The following is an 18,232-nucleotide window of genomic DNA, read 5'->3' as shown; positions in this document are numbered from 1 at the left end:
ACTGGTATTGAGTATTGATAGCCGGGATCTGAGCAGAAAACCCCCTATTCCGGCGCCATGACAGAGACACGTCATCAACAACCACTTATTGATTTGGTGAGGGGAAAGTCGATGGATTTGAGAGTTCATGTTGTAAACTAAGCTGTTTTGTAGTTCAAGGTTGACTTTTTCATATCATAAATAGTTCTCTTATTTAGCATTGATCTCCTCACAAAGACAAAGGAAAGAATCAGGATTTGAGACTATGCATATGAACTGTCCTGATGAATCCCTTGCAGAGCATACAATTACTAACACACAAAGCATATGTAACAAACACTCGCAGCTTGCAACATCTAACTTGAACCAAAGTGCGATTCACACCAAGAGCGGCTCCTGCAGGCAGTACGGCAAGGTACTACATTCCGCCGTGGCATTGGTAGATGGCCAGGCAGCCGGTGCTGTAGGGCTGTCCCGGGGCAGCGCACCCGCCGTTGCAGACTTGCTTGTTCGCCATGAGCCCGGCGTAGCTGATGTGCCCTCCATCATACAACACCCTCCTCTGTGGGTACGTCGCCTTCTCCACGCCCTCCATAAAGCCCATCACCTCATCCTCAACGTTGTGCAGCGCATGCATCGGCGTTGCCTCAGAGCTAGCCAAGAAGCTGCCCATGGTGACGGCGCCCACACCGCGGCTTACGATGAGTGCCGCGGCGACGTAGAGGACGAGGAGGAGCGGTACGGTGGTCATACGTGTCTGCCGCTTCATTCGCAGGTAGCTCAGAACTTTTGTTCCTGCTGATGAGGTATATGAGCATTAGTTAGGCTGGTTTTTATGTCGATGGGTGAGCTGGGAGGTTATGGTTCCTGTGGACTGCGACAGAAGCTGCACACCTAACGCTGCACGTGAAGCTAGAGGACAAGAGTGTCCCGACAGGGCATGTCTTGCATGATTAACAAGCATCTTTCTTTCCTATGGAAAGTATATGGATCGAGCTGGTGGGTTGTAGTATGCGATGTTGTTATATAGGGACTATCAAATATATGCCGTCTAGGGTAGGCATGCCCGGGCATCGGGCAACTTACGACAGTCATTATACAGATCGAATGGCTATATAAGGATTGACTTGTGCAAAGGGACTTTGGTGACCGTATTTCTCTTCTGCAAAGGAACAAAAACACACAACCCAAATTATAATTTCTCCAATGTTTGAAATAGGAGAATTCTATGTTTTACAGTATTTGTATAAAAAATCGTTCTTAAATTCTTTCAAAATCTCTACTTTCCAAATAGCCTCATAAACATATACAATTGGAATCGATACGTACAGACTCTGGTGCCATGTTACTGAGGTGCAGACAAGTGTCACTACTACATAAAAGATTATTCATACAACCTTTTTACGATCGGTTCAAAAATAACTGACAGTGATAAAATATTACTATCGATTCTTACAAACAACCGATAGTAATTGCTCATCCGGTAAAAACCGACAGTAGTAATCAAGTATCACAACCAATTCAATTAATAAACTAAAAATTGGCAGAGATATTTGATTATCACTACCGGTTCTAGCCATGAAACGGCATTCATAATGGTGACTCCTCCATTATCACTGCCAGTTTATAGCTTTATCACTATCGGGTTCGTTATATTAACCGACACTGACAATAAAATATAGGTCATCAGAAATTCATAACTTTTTTTATACAGAGTTGGATGGAGAAAACTTTATATGAAAATTGTAGATCTTGACGAGACCTACAACTTTTTACATAATAATTTTTTTATTTAAGCCCATATAAATGTTCAGATAATTATCTAAAGACTATCAAAGAAAAAACCATAACTCTGATGACAAAATAAATTGCCTGATATGTTGTATCACCAGTATGAATGATTGAAAAGGCCATATATATATAACTACAAAGTTGAAAACTGCAACTTTAAAGATTTTTATCATGAGTTTTTGATGAAACCTCTTCGCACTGACTTTCAAATATAGCATTATGTCTAAAAAATCATGTAAATTGGAGAAGGTAAAATTTTGACTAAAAACATTAGAACTCCTGTTGAGAGTCCTCTGAGCTTTTTTTTTGGGGGCATATGTATTTTTTTCAGATGCGTCTCCTCATTAGCTTCAAAAGTAGAGGTCGAACGTCAAAATCGGACTTCGTGTGTAAAAGTTATCACCGTTTTACCGGATAGTACATGAATTGGAAACAATTATTTTCATATGAAGTCGGATGGAGATAAACTTTATATAAAAATTGTAGCTCTCGATGAGACGTACAACTTTTTAGTTGATAACTTTGTCATTTAAAGGTATCTATATGTCCAAATAATCATCTAAAGATTTAAGCAATAAAGATCAAAAGAATAAATTACCACATAACCATCAGGTGAGATGATAAGAAAGCTTCGCGCGAGGGAAAAGTCACAGGTTCAAATCTCACAAACTGCTCGAGTTTGTAAATTGATATATTCACGAGTTTGACTCCCTTAGAAGCCACGGGATCATCACAAGTCAGAAAAGCCATGGCGGCATGTAGGGTTTGTTCGTCGAGTGCCAAAATAAAATTTGATCTAAAACATCAAATCTAGGACCGAATATTACTATTGATGTGTAACACAAATCCATAATGCTAACTCTATTATTACATATTTTAAAATCGACAGCGATATTATCGAGTATCACTGCCAGTTCTAAAATCAACAGTAATACTATTTTTAAACTGTAATAATAACCTTTTCTATAATAATATGTACAATCAGTCCCGGTTTGGTAGGGACACCATTGCAACTTCCGTCTCATCTAACAATTAATCGACGATAGTCTATTCTACCTCTCGGAAACTCTACACGAGGCTTGTTTAAATTAAATCCTTGCGCGCGAGGTAAGTGGTTCCCAATGCTTATTACTAGGACATATATGCACCACGCTACCACTTCTCCATCACAGAGTCAAGAGCCAATGAGGATTCCCATTTTCTATCTAAACATACACCAATCACCTTTAAGATTTACAGTATAACACTGCATATGCTTCATCTCTTCTGTTACCAGTTATACCACCCTGTCACCTCTCAATCATAACGAAATAAGAAAAATGCAATGTCTGCATTTTCAAGCGGTACACCGTTGCTGAAACTCGACGGCGTATTTTAATGACTGTTCGAACGAGAGTGAGTTTTGAAAAGGGTTCCCGGTGATACAAAAATTGTATCCTCTTCTTTACTGTCTTCAAATAGGCAAATGTCAGCCCTGCATTACTCAGTATCCGCTGGCCTGCTGCGAATTTGTCCGGGAGGGCCTCTTCAGCAACACTCTTTGCATATGTTTTGACTTTGGACCATCCCCGGCTCCTAATAGTCTCACAACAAAAACAAGAAGCTCATCAATAAATTAACAAGTGAGAGTCATTTTATTTATGCCCTCACTATTCGCGAAGGATGAATTGGTTGTCTTCTCAGTTCATGTTGGATTAATCTTGTTGTTTACGTGTTTGTGTGTTGTGTTTGTTGAACGGATCGAGTCGCTGTGAGACTTGGTTCAGCTCAATTAGCGTGTGTACGAGTTCAGTTAGAGTGTGCGTGAGCCTGTTGCCGTCCTGACTGAGAAGCGCGGCTGATGGCGTCGTGGCGTTGGTGTGCGTAGAGATAGCCGGGACGTGTGAGCGTGCGTTAGTGGGCAGTCGAGTCGTGCGGCTGAGCGTGTGTTCGTGCGTGGCTGTGTGAGCTGGTGTTGAGTGCTTATTTAAGTGCGTATGCAGCGCGGTGTGAGCGCTGGGTGCAAGTGTGTGCAAGTGAAAGTGATCGAGTGTGTACAAGTGAAGTATTAGCTTGTGTATAGTGTTTTGTAATCCCTGTGCGTGTATCAATTCTTTCGTGTGTGTTTCTCTCCATTGCGTGGAGGAGGTGAACAGTGTTAGCTTCTTCTCCTGTGTATGTTTCCAAGTCCTTGCGTGAGTGGTCAAGAGCAGCGCTCCTCACGTGTGCTCGCAAGGATTTTAGACCAACATTTGGTATTCAGAGCCTTGTTCGTGAGATGCCGAAGATCATGTCCCCAGGAGATGGCTCCAGCAAGGCTGCTCCAAGTGGCGACAACGTCGACAGTAACAAAGGCGTGCATGAGCTGGTGGTGCAGTAAGTGAAGGAGGTGAGAGGTGACAGTGCGTTACCCCATGCTCACTGAGAGTAGTTATGGGGTGTGGGCTGTGAAGATGTAAGATCTTCATGCGTGCACAAGGCGTGTGGGCGGCCGTGGAGGGTAGTGGAGTCGTTGATGAGAAGAAAGACCAAATGGCTCTCGCCGTCATTGTCCAAGATGTGCCGGAGACCGTGGTGATGGCCATATCTGAGGAGGAGACAACGAAGGATGCTTGGGACGCTCTCAAGAAGATGCATATCGGTGAAGACCGTGTGAAGAAGGCCAGAGTATAAACTCTCAAGAGGGAGCTTGACGGTATGTACATGAGTGATCATGAGAAAATTAATGAATTTGCCTTGAAGGTTACCATGATCGTAAACGAGATACGCTCTCTCGGTATGAAAGTGGAGGAGAGCACCGTCGTCGAGAAGCTCATGTATTCCATCCCCGATAAGTTCCTACCCATCGTCAGCACCATCATACAATGGGGGGATGTGACGGAGATGTCAGTGGCGGAGATTATCGGACGCTTGAGGGCGTTCGAGGAGTCTTCAAAGGGGCGGCACCGTGATAAGGAAGGGGGTCCGCAGCTGCTGCTCACACATGCCGAGTGGGAGGCCAAAGTTGCTAAAGAGAAGCTGAACAATGTTGGCTCTGGCAGTAGCATCAACAAGAATGGCGATAAGAAAAAGTACCACGGCAAGTTCGACAAGTCGAAGATTGATTGCCGTAACTGTGGTGAGTTTGGTCACTTCGCTGATGAGTGCGACGAGCCGAAGAAGGTGACCAAGGCACTAGCGCAGCTTGCCATTGCAGATGCGGATGATGAGCCCACACTGCTTTGAAGCTTGATGTGAAGATGCAGAATAAAGCCAACAAGATTAGGGGGTGATTGTTGGATTAATCTTGTTTTTTACGTGTTTGTGTGTTGTGTTTGTTGAACGGATCGAGTCGCTGTGAGACTTGGTTCAGCTCAATTAGCGTGTGTACAAGTTCAGTTAGAGTGTGCGTGAGTTTATTGCCGTCCTGACCGAGAAGCGCGGCTGATGGCGTCGTGGCGTTGGTGAGCGTAGAGATAGTCGGGACGTGTGAGCGTGCGTTAGTGGGCAGCCGAGTCGTGCGGCTGAGCGTGTGTTCGTGCGTGGCTGTGTGAGCTGGTGTTGAGTGCTTATTTAAGTGCGTATGCAGCGCGGTGTGAGCGCTGGGTGCAAGTGTGTGCAAGTGAAAGTGATCGAGTGTGTACCAGTGAAGTATTAGCTTGTGTACAGTGTTTTGTAATCCCTGTGCGTATATCAATCCTTTCGTGTGTGTTTCTCTCCATTGCGTGGAGGAGGTGAACAGTGTTAGCTTCTTCTCCTGTGTATGTTTCCAAGTCGTCGCGTGAGTGGTCAAGAGCAGCGCTCCTCGCGTGTGCTCCCAAGGATTTTAGACCAACAGTTCACAGTTTTTTGCCTTTGATATGCAATGAATAATTGAAAAACTTCGTTTATTAATTAGCAAACGTGGGAACATGATAAAAATATAGGAGCAATAAAATAAAAACAGATTAATTGCGAAAGGTTGAGAAAGTATAGGACCAATTAAAATCTGATAGAAGGACCACGCTGAAACCATCATTGTTATCCACGCTAATCATTTCTATGCATGGAACCCTTCGTGGAAGTATGGAAGTACCCCATACGTAGAACTGGATCCAATATTATTGTCAAAGGGAATTCGGTAATTTCAACAAATCAGATCCAATTCACTATATATCACCCTACAAAAACTATAAATATCAATTACAAAATACATTGGGTGAGGTGGGAGCTTGTTATATTTATTAATTTTCATATATCTAATTGCATATGATCCAGGCACATCGTGATGCTGGTAATGCTGATATTTTTTCCCATCCATGGGTCCATCTTGGAGTTGATTTAATTCTGTTTTGGGCGACTAGTGGTCACTGGGCAGGAGCTTTTGCGGTTCATGCCACGCGTTAAACACCACTAACCTCTAGAGAAACACGGTTCCTTGCCGTCTAATCACTACTGGTTGGGCTAAACCAACAAAAGATAATGTATCACTGTTGCTACTTATCAAAAGTAGCACTAACAGTTAATCCAAAAAGAAATAACGGTGAAAATCAATTATCATTGTCAGAAACCAGCATAAATACTATAATTGTCGGTTCTTGATATGAAACAGCTTTGCTAAGTTGATTTTTACTACTGGTTCATGTTTATATAGTAATAAGTAATGAAGTATCACTATTGATTCACAGTGGATGGTCGATTGTCTTTGAAAATCCATAATTTTTTCATGTTGAGTTGGATATAGACAAATATTATATAAAAATTATATCCCTCGATAAGTTCCATAACTTTGTAGTTGACAAAGTTTTTATTTGAAGTAACTAAGGTACTAAAATTTGGCTAACTTAGAGGTTGACTTTTTTCATTGTAGTTCACTCATGGGAGTACAATAGTAATAACACTGTGAAATAATAATATATGTAATTCATAAAACTAAAAAATAACATGTTTGTACATATAAAATGCACTCAACGAAACTATTCCGATTTTATATTGACCCAACTCGGATGAAATCATACAAAAATATTAGTTACATAAAGAATGAATACTAATGCAAATAGCACATGCAGAAATTATATATGAAATACTTAATCTGGTACATGATGAAGTAATGAAAAACATGTATCAGTTTGCATGTTTATGGGTACATATTTGGGAATTTATAGTATATTCATATAGAGTTAGATAAAAAAATATAAATGAATATTGTAGTTCTTAATAAGATCTACAATTTTGTAGTTTACAACTTCTTTATTTGAAAACATCTAAATGCCCAAATAATAGTTTTGTGATTTAGGCAACAAGGGTTAAAAGAATAAATTACTCTATAACCATCAACTATTACTGTGAGATGGAATGTTAAGGATACACACAAGGGGTGAGGTCACGAACACTACTACAGAAACTATTTTTAGAGGCAGTTCGTAACCCGTTTTCACGGACGTTTACTGCACCCACCTATGATCGAAGGCATGTGGAAAAGGATGATTTTCAAAGGTGCAAAATAGACCACTTGTGGATATCCATTCCTACATGCGGTTCACTTAAGGAACCGCCTCTGTAAATCGATTTCAATAGGCGGTTTCTTAAGTGAACCGCCTGTAGAAATGGTTTTCTCTACAGGCGGTTCCGAACCGTCTGTGGAAACTAGCATTTCTACAGGCAGTTTCGAACCTCCTGTAGAAACCAATTTACACATGCGGTTACTTAAGTGAACTGCTTGTGATAATCGGTCCCCGAATCAACGTTTTTTTTCAAAAAAAGAGAAAAGCAATTTTACCCAAGGAACCCCCGCGACTGCGCCGTTGCTATTTACAAGCCACGATATATTTTCACACTATTTTTAATCTTTGCGTTCCATGGGAATTCAACCCGCGACCTCCCTCCGCTCTACCCTCACGTGCGAACTCTCTTACCACCTCACCTATCAAGCAGCTGTGATTGAAACGGGAAGTTTCATCCTTTTAATCTTTTATGCCAAAAGTTTTCACAGACGTTTCTCTAAGGAACCAAATGTAGAAACCGATTTCAAATACGCAAATGTCAGCCCTGCATTACTCACTATCCGCTGGCCTGCTGTGAATTTGTCCGGGAGGGCCTCTTCAGCAACACCCTTTTGCATATGTTTTGACTTTGGACCATCCCCGGCTCCTAACAGTCTCACAACAAAAACAAGAAGCTCATCAATAAATTAACAAGTTAGAGTCATTTCATTTATGCCCTCACTATTCGCGAAGGATGAATTGGTTGTCTTCTCAGTTCACAGTTTTTTGCCTTTGATATGCAATGAATAATTGAAAAACTTCGTTTATTAATTAGCAAAATATAGGTCAAAATTTTGTAGAAACATGTTCAACTTTTTTGCCACTTTCAAAGCAGTAACGTGGGAACATGCTAAAAATATAGGAGCAATAAAATAAAAACAGATTAAATGCGAAAGGTTGAGAAAGTATAGGACCAATTAAAATCTGATAGAAGGACCACGCTGAAACCATCAATGTTATCCACGCTAATCATTTCTATGCATGTAACCCTTCGTGGAAGTATGGAAGTACCCCATACGTAGAACTGGATCCAATATTATTGTCAAAAGGAATTCGGTAATTTCATCAAATCAGATCCAATTCATTATATGTCACCCTACAAAAACTATAAATATCAATTACAAAATACATTGGGTGGGGTGGGGGCTTGCTGTATTTATTAATTTTCATATATCTAATTTCATATGAGCACATCGTGATGATGGTAATGCTGATATTTTTCCCCATCCGTGGGTCCATCTTGGAGTTGATTTAATTTTGTTTTGGGCGGCTAGTGGTCACTGGGCAGGCGCTTTTGTGGTTCATGCTGTGCTTTCTGTTTAAGTTGTGGTTAATGGAACAGCGTAAGGCAGAGAACGGTGACGACACCACGCGTTAAACACCACTAACCACTACAGAAACACAGTTCCTTGCCGTCTTATCGCTACTGGTTGGGCTAGAACCAACAAAAGATAATGTATCACTGTTGCTACTTATCAAAAGTAGCACTAAAAGTCAATCAAAAAAGAAATGACGTTGAAAATCAATTATCATTGTCAAAAACCAGTACAAATACTATCATTATCGGTTCTTGATATGAAACATCTTTGCTAGTTGATTTTTTACTACCTGTTCATGTTTATATAGTAATGATTGATGGAGTAGCACTATCGATTCTCAGTGGATGGCAGATTATCTTTGAAAATTCATAATTTTTTCATATTGAGTTGGATGGAGACAAACGTTATATAAAAATTGTATCCCTCGACAAATTTCATAACTTTGTAGTTGACAAAGTTTTTATTTGAAGTAACTAAGGTACTAAAATTTGGCTAACTTAGAGGATAACTTTTTTCATTGTAATTCACTCATTGGAGTACATAGCACTCTAAAAACATGCATAAGGGAAAAATAGTAATAATACTGTGAAATAATAATATATGTAATTCATAAAACTAAGAAATAATATGTTTGTACATATAAAATGCACTCATCGAAACTATTCCGATTTTATATTTGCCCAACTCGGATGAAATCATACAAAAATATTAGTTAGATAAAGAATGAATACTAATGCAAATAGCACATGCAGAAATAATATATGAAATACTTAAGCTGGTACATGATGAAGTAATGAAAAACATGTATTGGTTTGCATGTTTATGGGTAGATATTTGGGAATTTATAGTATATTCATATAGAGTTAGATAAAAAAAAATATAAATGAATATTGTAGTTCTTAATAAGATCTACAATTTTACAGTTTACAACTTTTTTATTTGAAAACATCTAAATACCCAAATAATAGTTCAACGATTTAGACAATAAGGGTTAAAAGAATAAATTACTCTATAGCCATCAACTATTACTGTGAGATGGAATGTTAAGGATACACACATGGGGGAGGTCGCGGATACTACTATAGAAACTATTTTAGAGACAGTTCGTAACCCATTTGTACAGGCATTTAGTACACTCACCTGTGATCGAAGGCATGTGGAAAAGGATGATTTTCACAGGTGCAAAATAGATCGTCTGTGAAAATTCATTTTCATATACGGCTCACTTATGGAACCGCCTGTGGAAAGTGAACCGTGTGTAGAAATGGTTTTCATAGGCGGTTCTCTTAAGGAACCACGTGTGGAAACCGATTTACACATACGGTTACTTAAGTGAACCATTTGTGATAATCGGTCCCCGAATCAACATTTTTTTCTCAAAAAAAGCAAAAAAAAAAAAAACCCGATGAACCCCTGCCGCTGCGTCGTTGCTATTCACAAGCCACGCTATATTTTTACACTATTTTTAGTCTTTGCGTTCTATGAGAATCGAACCCGCGACCTCCCTCCCCTCTACCCTCGCGTGCGAACTCCCTTACCATTTTTAGCAGTGATGGAAACATGAAGTTTTATCCTTTTAACTTTTTATACCGAAAGTTTTCACAGGCAGTTCTCTTAAGGAACTGCATGTGGAAACCGATTTTCACATGCAGTTCCTTAAGTGAACTGCCTATGATAATTGGTTCGCCTCTGAGCCACCTTCAGTAAAATCGGCATAACTTTTGCATACGGACTCTAATTTGGATGTTTTTTGACTCTACAGATATCTATAGAAAAAGCTGCATTTGTTTCTCTCCCACTTTGTCAGGTTCGATAAATATTTTGAGGCCAAAAATGGCTTGGAATATTGAGTTCATGCCCTGAAAGTTTCTGTATCATTTTCGGAACACGTGTTTGTGTTCATAGTCGCCACTCCTTACATCAAATTTGAGCAAAAATTTAGACTGGTTCCTATTCTAGTATTGCTGAGGTGGGAAAAATAATAGAAAAATAAAATAAAAATAAAAAATATTTGTGACCGTGCTGACACTTGATGACACCTGATCTGCTATTAATATTATTACTTGTTTTTCTGTAAGCTAAATCTTGTTGTTGATAGTGAAGGTCTTTGATCTTCTTATTGTTGATCATGTTAGATATGTTGAAGTTAGCGGTATTCTTTTTCTTCTCTCAATTTACCTGTATTAATAGGACTTGTCATAACAATAGTATATATGTGATCGAAACTTATGTGTGAAACTTCAACTGATTAATTGGGTATCTAAATAATTAGATGAAAAAGTTTTTAACTACAAAGTTGTAGATCTCATCGAGGATACAATTTTCATATAAATTTTGTTCTCATCCGAATTCGTATGAAAAAGTTATGAATTTTTAATATAAGGTATCATCTATTACCACAGACGGTTACTTATTTGAACGTCTCTGAAAATAGAAGATCATTTTCAGATTATCTTAAAAAATCATAACTTTTACATATGAACATGGATGAAGACAAATTTTATATGAGAATTGCAGCCCTCGACGAGTCTCCAACTTTGTAGTTGTAATATTTTTCATTTGAAGTCATTTAGATGTCCAAATAATCGTTTGAGGTATTAGCCTTATTATTTGGATATCTAAATAACTTCAAATAAAAAGGTTTTCAACTACAAAGTTGTAGATCTTATCAAGAAATACAATTTTTATATAAAGTTTATCCCCATCTAAATTTGTATGAAAAAGTTATAAAAGTTTTAAGATTTGTTGTTATCCATTTTCAAAGGCGGTTCCTTATGTGAACCGCCTCTGAAAATAGCCATCTATTTTCATGTGCAGTTCATATAAGGAACCTCCTGTGAAAATTATCATTACCATAAGCTATTCATATAAGAAACCGCCTGTGGTAATCAATCTATTTCCAAAAACGGTTTACATAAGGAACCGTTTGTGAAAATAAGCATTTGCTCAGGCAGTTTCTTATGTGAATAGCTTGTGAAAATAGTACGATTTTTACAGACGGTTCACTTAAGGACCACATGTAGAAATGACATTTACACATGCAGCTTCTTCTATCAACCGCCTCTAAAAATCGTCCAGGCGATTTGCTATATGATCTGCCTGTAAAACGGTACATGGGTGTCTCGAAAAATCGTTTTTTATTGTGGGATTTGACTCCAACAAACCGAGATCGTCGGGTCAACTCCCATAAATCATATGCATGTGTAACACGAACCGACAGTAAAAGAATATATCTTTGATAGTTCTTAAACCAGCCGTGCTAACTAATCATTGCTAGTTGTAAAATCGTCAATGGTACTAGTTTGGAACCAACAATAATCAACAGTGCAATTAGGTGCAGCTCCTGCTAGTGCCAAGTGGACCCCGCTGTGTTCCCCGCTCCAGGAGGCCATGTTCTGGGCCAAGTGGCCAGCTTCCAGGGAAGAGCGCAATGAGCTAGAGCTGAGCTGCTTTTTATTGCTAAAGCACGAATGAAAGCTGAAGTGAGATTCTTATCATTTGGCGGTAGAACGGTACACATACCTTCCCATCAATGTTGCACGATTAAGTCGATTTCATTTACTTAAATTTAGAGTTATTAGGATTATTTCAATCACAAAACGTGGAAAAATTGGTTATGATAAAAAATTAACAAAAAAACACAGTTTTTGTAGTCATACTAGACGAATATGTATTGTATTTAACATTATCGGGTACTGTATTTGTTATTATTGGGTACAATACTCTGGAAACACAAAATAATAAATACCAGTCACATGGATGAGATGATCATCAAGGTATAATTCACTGTCGTCAGAACAATGACAAACCTAAGCTTTAAATGTATAAAATTGGGGAGTAAATATAAAGTGCAACAATCTTTCAGCTAGTGTAATGTTTAAATACTCCCTTACGGCTTGTGTTCTATCCAATGATGCCCATCCCACCATCACCGATTAGCATTGGATGGATTGTGTCATTCTCTCATTGCTCTATGGCACTATCTCCACGGGGCTTCTTGGAATCACGATGGTGCCTGCAATACCGCTCGCATCGTTTGACGTAGGCTTGAGCAGTTGTTCATCGTTAACTAGGAAACTCGTGTGTTATATCTCGGCACCAAATTTCATAACTTCGTCCAAGGCAATCTCAACATCACCGACTTCTGCCATATGTTAAAGACTATGGTCGATGCTCTCAGAAATCTGGGGGAACCCGTACCTGACTGCACCCTTGTCGTCTATGTTCTACATGGGTTGAACAAAAAGTTCGCGTACATGGTGGCCCTCCTGAAACTCCAACGATTGCTTCCAATATTCATCGAGGCTCGTTCTGACTTTCTCCTTGAAGAGCTAACGTTGAAGTCACACCCTTCCGAGCCCTCCACCACCCTCATCACCACCACTCCCTCTAGTAGTCAGGCACCGGCGGGGCCTTCTCCCTCTCCTTCCTAGCCTCCTTCGCCACCGGCTCCACAAACGCCTACTCGCTCTCCCCCTGTAGGAGATCCCAGTCAATCTCCTCATTGACATCTCCAAAGAGGATAAGGAGGAAGACGATGCCTTGCTCAAGTCAAGATTAACTGCTCGCTCGTGGGGCTATGGAGACTCCAGCCGGGTAACCCCAGCTTTATACTCGGGCCAAGCAGCCACGTAACTTCGGAAGATGAAGCAGAACCAACACCGCCGTGTCCCCCCATTGAATACCTAGGGGGCACCGGCATTAAAAGCCTAGGGTAATGGATGCTGCTCTAACATCCCAGCGTGATGGAGGCTATCCTGACACCCCTGACAGTACGACGCTGGACCGTAATCGGTGATCGGCTCACTGCACTCCAGGGGGCAGGCACCACGATAGTTACTATGATGGATATTTATCTCCACTGATTGGGTAGAAAGTAGTTATCCGGGATAAGGCCCAGTAATTCGGTCAGATCCTAGATATTTGTACATTATAATAACTTGTACACCAAGCTACGCACGGCCCTATAAATAGGAGGCCATAGTCCTTTGGGCAGAAGACGGGCAATATATCAAAAAAAGACACAAAGGTGAAAACACACAAAGTCACGCTGTGATACTCCACCTAGTGCGATCCATCTTTTCTACCATCAATACATTTGTGGTGTTCCTTCCTCTTAAACTTCGTCTCCAAGCTTGAGTCTCCTCCTTAGAAGAAACTCTTGCCGTACTTGTTGGGGCAAGACGAACTGTTGCTCCAACATGTATGATCCTTGGGAAGCTCCTCTCACTGTAGTAAATCATATTCTTCGGTATAGTCATGGCACTTTTGATCATGACCTTCTCTTACATTGGTCCTCCCTGATAGACCTCGTTGCTTACTCCAACATTGATTGGGCAGGATGCCCCGACACACACAAGTCCACATCTAGCTATGCTGTATTTCTTGGTGACAACCTCATCTTTTGGTCATCCAAGCGGTAGAACACAGTGTCTTGTTCTAGTGCATAAGTAGAGTATCGAGCTGTTGCTAATGCAATTGCCGAGGCCTGCTGGTTGCGACAGCTACTCCAGGTGCTTCACAGTCTCTTGCCTCGCGCGACCCTCGTCTATTGAGGCAACATCAATTCCATTTATCTCTCGACAAGCCCGGTGCAACACCAGCGCACCAAACATGTCGAGATCAATCTCCATTTTGTTCGGAAGCGCATCACACTCAGTGATGTCAGTGTACTCCACGTTCCGACTTCGTCGCAGTATGCCAACCTCTTCACCAAAGGGCTACCTACTTCCGTCTTCACTTAGTTTAGATCCAGTCTAAACATATGTGCCTGCGACACTCAAACTACATGGTGTGTTAGACTACCCCATTGGTTCTCGCATGCCTAGCCTCCTCGTGTTGTGTGCTCAACCACTTGAGTTCAAATTAGTATTGTATTTATATTAATCTTGTGTTCCCATTAACCATGGCAGGCTATATATATGTAACCCCTAGTGACTTGAATACATACAATAATTTCATGATCAATTACTTCTAACAACAAGAGTCATGCCTTGCAAGTACTTCACTAGGAGATCAAATCTTTGGTTTAGACGAAGAAACCAAACATTCATAAATTCATAACCTAACAGCAAGAGGAATGAATCATGTCTATGTGAATTGATAATTATTATTCACTTCCGATTGTAAGAGGCTATATATACATATTTCGAATATCTCCTACTCTCCCACCAAGTAAGCTTGTCTTGGATATAGCAATTTTAGTGATAGCCTCAATGCACAACAATGAACTTGGCCCCTAAGGATTGTTACTCATGGACATTAAAGCATGGGATCGGGAAGCATAGGGAATTTTAGCATCTGGTGACCTTTACATTGAAGTAGGAATTGTTCTCTCTTGATGAACTTATATAAAACTAACATACCCTACAATTTACAATACTCTTTATTGAATATAGTTCTACTTCATACTACACTATGTGAGGATTGGTGACGTTCTAAAGGGGGGTGAATTTAGACACTAAAAACTTATCGGCTCCAAAAAAAACTTCACAAGATAAACCTATATTAATTTCTTTCTAATGTGTTCTAGGTTTATCTAGTATGTCTACTCTACCGCTCAAAAGGGTTTTCATCCTATAGTCAATCCAAGCATCCTACTATAGGAAGGTAAACAAGTAAAGGTAGATTGCAAGTACGTAAATGTGAAAACATAAAGATGGAAAATAGAGCAAACTCGGCACAAGAGATTTTTATCTCATGGTATCGATAGCATAAACGCCACCCTAGTCAACATTAGAGATCTATAAAGGATATGCTCCTAGTCACCAAGACTCTTTTGGTCATGACTCTTGAATTACCAAGCCACCAAGGCAAGACCTCAAGTAGGTTGAGCGACCAAGGTAAGGCCTCACCACAAGCCTCTGTTCCAGTCACTGGCCGTAGTCTTCACTTTGGAGCTTGAGCCATCAAGGCAAGGGTCTCCGCATCCCCGTATAAGCTTCTTGCCACCGCTCCACACCAAGTTGGGGGGTCAAAAAGCTTGAGCAACCAAGACTCTAAGATACCGGCGTATCACTGGTACAACAAAGGTTTACTCCTGGTTCTCCTCTCTAGGAAGTAACACCTAGAAACACTTTTGTTGTGGCTGCCATGGAGAAAATTCTTCCTATTTCTCTATTACCACTATCTCCCTTGCGAGCCATGGAAAATTCTCCTGCTTTCTCAACCTTAGCATCCCTAGACATCTTGCTTCCTTGTTTGTTATCATATAGGCATGCCATCTTGCTTTGGTCGCCATAATTCTTCCCCTTTGTCAATAATCTCAAAAAGGTAACAACTCAAGGGAAAACATTAGAGAACATGGAAGAGGGCTTCATAAATCATGATCTATTAGAATAGTACCACTTGTGATATGAAAGGGTTATGTGGATACCAATTGAAATGAAATAATATGGATCACAATTCATAAAACTCACATAATATGATCTAAACTCCTCCTATATGTGTGCATACATATGATAAGGGTGGAACATATGCACAACTAGATAATATGTAAGGATAGAAAGTTTAAGCTATATTATGCATGGAGGTAGCTTAAAACATTAAATGAATTGATAATAATATTAATTGACAAATAAGCATTCCATATCTCTGGGGACTTGTAGATTACTCCTTGAGACTATACAAGATACCACTTGAAACACATGTTAGTCTCAAAATCACAACTCATAGCATATGCCCCCCTAAATGTGTGCATAGAAGTGTTGAACACTTGTGAGAGACGTGCACCTGTTATTTATAACAGTGGGAAGGATACCCTATAAGTTGGATTTATGACATATAAAAGATATGAATTGTAAAACTAGTACCATGACAACAATCTACAACTAATAAACCATGTAAATTGTTCATAGATTAAAGAGAAAAACAAGCAACCAACCTTATGAAAAACCTATACTAGGCATTGCAATAAATTAAAATATGCACATGCAATCCTAGACAAGGTTCTAGATGCAAAACAAAATGCATGAACATAACTCTAGCTACTCATTACCTCTTCTACCTTTGAATGCAGAATTTGGGTATATGATGATCATAATCTTTATCAATACATTCAATCTTGTACACTTGGCTTCTTTGCTTGTAACTTCACCTCATATTATCATCCAAGTCTCCAAATCCCCCGAGCTGACCCATGAACTTCATGTCTTCCTTAGAAGCCAAACCGATTGAGGCGCCTTCATGTTGGTGATGCCTTCCTTGATGTAGGTTTGCCCGATCTTCTGAAGGTAATATGATAAGTCAATTTCGTGGAGTTTCAACATTGATGATCCAAAGGCTCCGACCAGAACAAATCATGAACCCTCGCAACCACTACACACTACTCCATGGTTATCAAATGTGCCAAGACACGGTTGACCTCACCAAAAAGGCTTTTCCTGCAACCGAATCGAGATCACAAGCAAGAATAGATAGATGCAACTAAATATTGCTAATTACCAATGAAGTGCTCAAGTTTGCGGTACCACAAACCGATATAGGTGGTCAAACCCGAAGGATGGTTGAATCCGATTAGGTGGTCGAACCTGAGGAGGTGGTCGAAATGAATAGTGATCAAACCTGAATAGATGGTCAAAATGACTAGTGGTCGAACCGAGTAGATGGTCGACTCGACTAGTGGTCGAACTCTAGTAGATGGTTGAAGCGACTAGTGGTCGAACGTGAGTTGATGGTCGACTCAACTAGAGACACAATCTCGGCTATAACAAATAAGGTCAAACAAGGATACTTGACAACTAAATCAGCAAAGACTCGACACTACAAACTAGAAAACAATGATTTGACCAGCAACAAAGACACCAATGATGGACTCAAACTAAACAATGTGAAAACTGAAAACAAAATTACGAAGGGCACAAAGTGGTTTGGACAGCGGAAAAACTAAGATCTAAATCTTTTTGTGGGCCAATTTTTTGTACTCTAGGTAATGGAACACGACAAAATAAAAGGGATAACTGTGATTACCTAATGAGCAACCGAATCCTTGATACCAGTTGATGTGGGTTTGCCCGATCTTCTGAAGGCATTATGATAAGTGATTTGATGGAGTTTCAACATTGATGCTCTAAAGGCTCCGACCAGAACAGATCGCGAACCCTCGGAACCACTACATCACTAGTCTGTTGTTACCAACCGTGCCATGATGCGGTTGACCTCACCAACCTGCAAGCAAATTGAGAAAACAAGAAAGAATAGGTAGATGCAATATGAATATTGGTGATTACCAATGAAGTGCTCAGTTACAACTTGATATAAGGTGAAACTGTTTAAAATTGAATAATCTAAACAAACCAAAGCCTAAAACTATGACGGGTATTGTGTATATATAGAGGTGCATGAGGAAGTCAATCTAGTGTTGTGCAGCCATGGAGAGAGACGTACACAACCTAAACTTTGACCCCGACATGATTACATGACCTAAGAAGGTCCAAAACGGTGATGTAACACCTATTCCTTTAACTATGACTAAAATATAAGGAATATTTGGTAAAGACTAGATCCATCGGAAATGGCTCATCATAAGCTTTCCAGAAAGTTCAAGAACACCTCAAACAGAGTTTGTATGCGAGAGTTATGTCGGTTTTACTGACATGATATCCTGGAACTCAAGTAGACACTGGAGTTCGACTAGAACTCGACTTTGACTCTTAGTAGACTTGG

At 40.0% G+C, this 18,232-nt stretch overlaps 1 protein-coding gene across 1 annotated transcript; it reads right to left on the bottom strand.

Annotated features, from left to right (window-relative positions):
* Positions 1 to 249: 249 nt before the first annotated feature.
* Positions 250 to 811, bottom strand: LOC133900542 (uncharacterized). The gene has a single exon (XM_062341716.1). It carries the CDS (start codon positions 746 to 748, stop codon positions 398 to 400), a length of 351 nt encoding a protein of 116 aa, XP_062197700.1. The 5' UTR covers positions 749 to 811; the 3' UTR covers positions 250 to 397.
* Between the last annotated feature and the right edge of the window lie 17,421 nt (positions 812 to 18,232).

Source organism: Phragmites australis, chromosome 19, assembly GCF_958298935.1.
Source record: "Phragmites australis chromosome 19, lpPhrAust1.1, whole genome shotgun sequence".
NCBI classification, from domain to species: Eukaryota; Viridiplantae; Streptophyta; class Magnoliopsida; order Poales; family Poaceae; genus Phragmites; species Phragmites australis.
The sequence above is the reverse complement of the archived record's forward strand: the minus strand, read 5'-3'. Positions and strand labels throughout refer to the sequence as shown.

Coding starts and splice junctions, on each gene's coding strand:
- LOC133900542 (XM_062341716.1), bottom strand. CDS start 748: ATGAAGCGGCAGACACGTATGACCACCGTACCGCTCCTCCTCGTCCTC.